Below are 7500 nucleotides of genomic sequence, written 5' to 3' on the forward strand. Positions count from 1 at the left end.
TTCACTAAGGACGTTCTAGTGTTCATTAAGTAGGTTCTAGTGTTCATTAAGTAGGTTCTAGTGTTCATTAAGTAGGTTCTAGTGTTCACTAAGGAAGTTCTAGTGTTCATTAAGTAGGTTCTAGTGTTCATTAAGTAGGTTCTAGTGTTCATTAAGTAGGTTCTAGTGTTCACTAAGGAAGTTCTAGTGTTCATTAAGTAGGTTCTAGTGTTCATTAAGTAGGTTCTAGTGTTCATTAAGTAGGTTCTAGTGTTCATTAGGTAGGTTCTAGTGTTCATTAAGTAGGTTCTAGTGTTCACTAAGGAAGTTCTAGTGTTCATTAAGTAGGTTCTAGTGTTCATTAAGTAGGTTCTAGTGTTCATTAAGTAGGTTCTAGTGTTCACTAAGGAAGTTCTAGTGTTCATTAAGTAGGTTCTAGTGTTCATTAAGTAGGTTCTAGTGTTCACTAAGGACGTTCTAGTGTTCATTAAGTAGGTTCTAGTGTTCACTAAGGACGTTCTAGTGTTCATTAAGTAGGTTCTAGTGTTCATTAAGTAGGTTCTAGTGTTCATTAGGTAGGTTCTAGTGTTCATTAAGGAAGTTCTCATTATCCATTAGGTGGTACTACAGGTCTTTATAGAGATTTGTGTGGTCATTGAAAAGGTTTGAGTAGTTTTTGAAGAGGTTCTGGAGGTCCTTCTGAGGGTTCTAGAGATCCTTTAGATGTTCTGGAGGTCCTTCTGAGGGTTCTAGAGGTCCTTTAGATGTTCTGGAGGTTCTTCTGAGGGTTCTAGGTCCTTTAGATGTTCTGGAGGTTCTTCTGAGGGTTCTAGAGGTCCTTTAGATGTTCTGGAGGTCCTTCTGAGGGTTATAGGTTCTTTAGATGTTCTGGAGGTTCTTCTGAGGGTTATAGGTTCTTTAGATGTTCTGGAGGTCCTTTAGATGTTCTGGAGGTTCTTCTGAGGGTTCTAGGTCCTTTAGATGTTCTGGAGGTTCTTCTGAGGGTTCTAGGTTCTTTAGATGTTCTGGAGGTTCTTCTGAGGGTTATAGGTTCTTTAGATGTTCTGGAGGTCCTTTAGATGTTCTGGAGGTTCTTCTGAGGGTTCTAGGTTCTTTAGATGTTCTGAAGGTCCTTTAGATGTTCTGGAGGTTCTTCTGAGGGTTCTAATGGTCCAATGTTTGGTTCTAGTGAGGAGTAAACTAGTTGCTTTATTTCTAAAGGAACCCTAACCCTCTCTCTCCTCTCACAGAACGTCCTCACACACACCGAGAGGGAACCTCCTCACACACACTCACCTTCTTCATCTTCTTCATCACCATGGCGCCCAGCAGCAGCCAATCAGGAGCCAGCATGTCGGCGCTGCTCTTACTCAGCTGGATTTTCCTCCTTCAAATCAGCGCCTCTTCCTCCTCCTCCTCTTCCTCGCCCGTCCTGCATCACCCAGAGTCACCTGACGTCTCTCCTGACTCCCCAGACTCCCTTCTTCCTCCCTCCGAATGCCCCTCATGTGCCCTGGCGAGGGTGAGGAGGGGGGAGGAAGATGAAGGGAGGGAGGACGTGGTGGAGGCGGTGAAGCGACACATTCTGAACATGCTCCACCTTCAGCAGAGACCAAATATCACCCGGCCGGTTCCCCGGGCGGCGCTCATCAACGCGCTGAAGAAGCTCCATGTGGGGAGGGTGGGGGAGGACGGGAGCGTGCACATCGAGGGGGGGGAGGATGGGGGGAGAGGGGGAGAGAGAGGGGGGAGGAACAGAGGGGGAGACGGAGGAGAGGAGGCGACCGAGACAACTGAGATCATCACCTTCGCTGAGGCCGGTGAGTTACAGAGAGAGTGAGAGAGAGAGAGTGTGTGAGAGTGTGAGAGTGAGAGAGAGAAAGAGAGAGAGAGAGAGAGAGAGAGTGTGTGTGTCAAAAACATGTGTGTGCACTAAAGTGTGTGTGTCCACCTGCTTCATTCCACCTGCGTACTCACTCAGCCGAATCCATCAGATACACACACACACACACACACACACACACACACACACACACACACACACACACACACACACACACACACACACACACCTCTGTAATATCCTCCTGCCGTTTTAGAAGAATACCTCATTATGTACCTAAAGTCAGAGGAGAAGTGTGTGTGTGTGTGTGTGTGTGTGTGTGTGTGTGTGTGTGTGTGTGTGTGTGTGTGTGTGTGTGTGTGTGTGTGTGTGTGTGTGTGTGTGTGTGTGTGTGTGTGTGTGTGTGTGTGTGTGTGTGTGTGTGTGTGTGCTGGATCTCTACTCAGACAGACGGTAGCGACAGAGAGCGATTCTGAGAAAGAGAGGAAGGAAAGGGAAATACAGACGCATGTGTTTTTAATAATAAATCATCAAAATGAGCGTTTACAGACTTTCCTGGAGGTCAGTGAAGGTCACACTGAGACGTGGCTCCGGCAACTCGTCGTCTTTTCAACTTTTTAAACAGACTTCCTGCTGATCTCGCTCCAAAATCAGTTCCCAACAACCGCAGAGTGGCTTTACCTCCACCACGATGACTCAGATGAGGGGATAGAGGCTAGAACCAGAGAACACAGAAACACATTTCTGCAGGAAAAGGGATATTTAGTTTAAAGTGAAATATATCCTATAAAGTCTCCAGAGAACAAAAGCATCAAAAAGTGACCCTGACCTGCTGTTTGTCTGCTTCTAACGTGACGTCACAGACTGCAGGTTAGAGCAGCTGGAAACCGACGGCAGACATTTCAGTGAATGCATTGAAGTCGTCAAAGTAATTGAAACTGCGTTTGTGTTCATTCTGATTGGTTTGAAGCTTTATGATGCATCTCACATGCAGGAGATCCACTCTGCTTTCCAACGTGTTAGCAGGGAATCAGATGTATTATACAAACAGCTGCTTAGTGCTCCTTTAAAGACCTGCAGCCTTTAGAGGGTGTGAGCTCACCTGTCCGTCACAGGTGGGCGGGACATACTACTCAGGGTTTAGGAGAAACATTGTGATATTTATAGGGCAGAAATACGATGTCTGTCTCATAACTGTAAGAGTTGGTTCGTATATCTGAAATGACTAGGTTAGCTACGAGTCATGTGATCACATTGTTCAAGTAAGACCACAGAACACTTGAGGTGAGTTTCCAACAACAGAGACAGTGGTCCAGCTTCATAATATATATATCTATGGTCTCCGTTGTGTCTGAGCTTCTTCAGAGTTTGGTTTCTGCAGCTTTTAGTAAACGCTGCCATGTCTCCTCAAGCTGCTGAGTGTTCTCTAAACGCTGCGTGAGTTGTTTGTTTCTTCTGAACATCTGGGTTTCTACACCTGCATCCTTTCTGCAGCTGCAGCACGTTCTGTCGTTTTTCCAAGAACTCGAGGCAACAGAAGACCAAGAGGAGCAAGTGGTAGAGAACGTGTACTTTCAGAGGTCTGTCCGTTAGCCTCGTGCGGGCTAACAGAGGCTAACGCTCTGCGCTGGGCCCTGGTGCTGCTCCAGAGCAGGAAACCCTTCTCATGAGACCTGTTGTTATTTCCCTGTGAGAATTCTTTGCGCCCCGGCTTTTGTCCGATGACCTGATGCGTTCAGGGACCTCGGTAATTATTTTGAGCGACGGCGAAGGATTCTTGGCGCAGGCGAAGTGTCGACCTCCGTTTAGCAACACGGACACAAAGCGTTTCTGTCCCGTGTTTTCCCGTCTGGACTCCTGCGTCCCGGTTCATGTGCAGCGGGCAGATGAACCCAGAGCACAATTAGGCTAATTGGACTTAATTGAACACATCATTAGCGACATTCCTGCGTCCCTTTCATCTGACAGAAGAGACTTTGTTGGATCTATTCTGGTGGCCCTTCTGTCTGGAGGATTCAAACCAGCAACCCTGAACTTTGGCTCCGTCCACCATCGTCCCAAAGACGTCCGTCAGATGTGAAAATAAACTATAATTAGCACTTTTTTCTTTTCTTTCTCCTAGCACGTTTCCCCCGAGGCTTCCCTTTGTTCCTTCATCATGTGATCAGATGGTCTTTATGGCAAATATTAGTTTGCTTCTGTCTTCAGGGTTAAACGAGACATCCATCAGCTCTTAATGCAACGAGGGGACGGGTTGGAGGGAAGAGAGAGAATCACAAATCCCACCTTAGTAACTGTCCCTGAACGCCTCCTCCAGACTCACTATGGACACAAACTGGAGGATGTTGATGAGTTGAAACAGGAAGTAGTTGTTGATAGGATATTTTTTGTGACCGCTACTGAACGTGATGTGGTTTTAAAGCGAGTCAGAGCGGGCGAGCTTCAGTTTCACTAAAGAGACGTTTCTGTTCTGCTGAGAGAAACAGAGAACATCACAGTGGAGGTGAAGAGCATCATAAGTAAATAAACTAAGGACGGTTGTTGTTTAAAGACATTAGTTACTTTGTCACGTATGTTAGTGCTACGCTCATACATCGTAACATTATGCATGTTGGTATGTTACGATGTTCCATTGTAGCGTTACAGACGGTAAGGTATGTTATGTTGAGTTGTTACATTTTTCCGCTACGTTATCTTACGTTATTCCGTTACGCTAAGATAAGATACTAGATATGTTGCATCAGCATTAAAAGACAAGGACACACATTAGAGGAATTAAAAGACTAGAAAGAAACAATTCAGAATGAAATCTACGACGTGGTTTTGTCACAATACGTTGTTTACTCTGTTATTTGTTGAGTTACGTTGTTCTGTCACAAACCTCCGATACCTTCCTCTGCTTCTGCTCCTAGCGTGCAGTGTGCTTCGTTTCTGAGAGTTGAGTCCCACATTGGAAACATATAACTTCTGTCTCTTGTGAGTTCGTAGCCTCTGTGTTCAAACAGTTTAAACGTTTAAACAAATAAAACAAGATATAAGACAGGACTTTATTCATCCTGAAGGAAACTGTTGTGCCAGAGTTACAAAGATACAATGAACACTTTGTAAACTAACCGTGCAGTACACCTTCCTGATCAAAGATCTACAAGAGACGGAGACGTTCACATCGTTGAGATAACGCTGTGTATATCCAAGTCTCTGGAGCTGGAGTGGACGAGTCTTTGAAGGACGCTCAGACGGCTCGTTGTGGTTTTCTTTGGCGTTTCCTGGTGTTCGGAGTTTCTCTGCTTATCTGCTCTCTCATTATAAATAAAGTGGCCTGGGAACCCGACGCTCACTGCTGGCACTTCAGCTTCAATTTAGATCAAACTTTATTGTCCCGAGAGAGAAGTGTGGTTTGTAGAGGAGGACGGAAAACATGCCGTGAAAGTCGAGGTTCCAGATGAGGGACGCTCTCTGTTTCCCAGCAGAGACGTGACAGATCCAGCTCATGAACAACGTAAACTGGCAAGAACATGGAACTGAAGACAGTTTGTGTTTCATGTCCTCAGAAACATGTCGTCTTCAGACGGAGAATACTCACACTGTGTTCAGACTTCACTCAGTGCCGCTTCCTCACAGACTCTGATCAATCAAGACATGCAGAAAATACATGTGGACGGCTTTTCAAACTGTAGTCGCTTCTAACACCTTTAGCCTGTGTGCGTCACTCTTTAGTGTCCCCTGGTCTCTCAGCTGTGTGCGTCACTCTTTAGTGTCCCCTGGTCTCTCAGCTGTGTGCGTCACTCTTTAGTGTCCCCTGGTCTCCCAGCTGTGTGCGTCACTCTTTAGTGTCCCCTGGTCTCCCAGCTGTGTGCATCACTCTTTAGTGTCCCCTGGTCTCCCAGCTGTGTGTGTCACTCTTTAGTGTACCCTGGTCTCCCAGCTGTGTGTGTCACTCTTTAGTGTCCCCTGGTTTCCCAGCTGTGTGCATCACTCTTTAGTGTCCCCTGGTCTCCCAGCTGTGAGCATCACTCTTTAGTGTCCCCTGGTCTCCCAGCTGTGCGCGTCGCTCTTTAGTGTCCCCTGGTCTCCCAGCTGTGTGCGTCACTCTTTAGTGTCCCCTGGTCTCCCAGCTGTGTGTGTCACTCTTTAGTGTCCCCTGGTCTCCCAGCTGTGTGCATCACTCTTTAGTGTCCCCTGGTCTCCAGCTGTGTGCGTCACTCTTTAGTGTCCCCTGCTCTCCCAGCTTTGTGCGTCACTCTTTAGTGTCCCCTGGTCTCCCAGCTGTGTGCATCACTCTTTAGTGTCCCCTGGTCTCCCAGCTGTGTGCGTCGCTCTTTAGTGTCCCCTGGTCTCCCAGCTGTGTGCGTCGCTCTTTAGTGTCCCCTGGCCTCCTCAAGCTACTGAGTGTTCTCTAAACATTTGGGTTTCTATATCTGCATCCTTTCTGACGCTGTGTAACTCCTAATGGAAATGTTCTGGAGTGTTTGCACCTGTCGGCCACCGTACGACGTAACCCCTCAAACCCAACAAACCCCTAAACATTGAATTGACAACAAAAGGATCAACAGAATGATTGAGAGTCTGGAATCATGGCTGTTTTTCCTTGAAAATATTATGAGTAGATTCTGGAAATATTGAATAAATCAGTGCAGCTCAGTGTCGTCCAGATGCTGACTGATGTTGTGTTTGTTTCCTCCAACAATGCATGAACCCTCCCAGCTGATGAGCTCATGCATTCACCGACTTCTTCTTCTTCTTCTTCCCAAAATATGTGTCTCTTCTCTTTGATCCTCCCAAAACCCCAAAGCTTCTTCTTCTTCTGGACGTTGCATCTTTTCATATTTTCCGTAGTCTCTCCTCCTTCCTGCAGCTGACGATGAGCGAGTTTGTCGTTTAAAACATTCCTCCGTCAGACTTTAAAGAGTCCTCACCACTTTTGTTTACCGGCAAACGTTACACAGATTCAGGATCATATGTTGTGTGTGTGTGTGTGTGTGTGTGTGTGTGTGTGTGTGTGTGTGTGTGTGTGTGTGTGTGTGTGTGTGTGTGTGTGTGTGTGTGTGTGTGTGTGTGTGTGTGTGTGTGTGTGTGTGTGTGTGTGTGTGTGTGTGTGTTTACTAACACTGACTCACATGTGGTGCCAATAAGCCGAGCAGGGCGTCGACTCTCAGCAGATTCTTCACTGAGGGATTATTTAACGCCCACTGTTCAGCTCCACCTTCAACGTTTACGCTGTCGTTAAAACTCTTCATGTGAGGGTTAGAGGGAGGAGAACACACTGAGGGGTGTGTCTAATAGAGATACCCTTTTTCTAACAGAAGAGAAAACTTATGTAAAGTCAGTAAACGTGACATTTCTGAGGCATGGTGAGGACTTAGAGCTGTTGCATACAGTGTGTGTGTGTGTGTGTGTGTGTGTGTGTGTGTGTGTGTGTGTGTGTGTGTGTGTGTGTGTGTGTGTGTGTGTGTGTGTGTGTGTGTGTGTGTGTGTGTGTGTGTGTGTGTGTGTGTGTGTGTGTGTGTGTGTGTGTGTGTGTGTGTGTGTGTGTGTGTGTGTGTGACCCAGCCCGCTGATCCCTCCTAATGTAAACCAAACAGACAGAAGAGAGCGATATAAAGACACACACAGATATTTCTTCAGAGTTTGGTTTCTGCAGCTTTCAGTAAACGCTGCCATGTCTCCTGAAGCTGCTG

General features: G+C 46.5%; 1 protein-coding gene across 1 annotated transcript in view; it reads left to right on the top strand.

Annotated features, from left to right (window-relative positions):
- The first annotated feature begins 1233 nt into the window (after nt 1-1233).
- The window catches only part of inhbaa (inhibin subunit beta Aa), a 19669-nt gene continuing 13402 nt past the window's right edge, over nt 1234-7500 (top strand). Inside the window, exon 1 of the mRNA XM_079694921.1 lies at nt 1234-1799. Coding sequence (XP_079551047.1) covers nt 1298-1799 — 502 coding nt within the window. The 5' untranslated portion in view covers nt 1234-1297. The remainder of the gene's footprint in view (nt 1800-7500) is intronic.

Source organism: Notothenia rossii, assembly GCF_949606895.1.
Source record: "Notothenia rossii genome assembly, contig: scaffold_163, whole genome shotgun sequence".
Taxonomy (NCBI): Eukaryota; Metazoa; Chordata; class Actinopteri; order Perciformes; family Nototheniidae; genus Notothenia; species Notothenia rossii.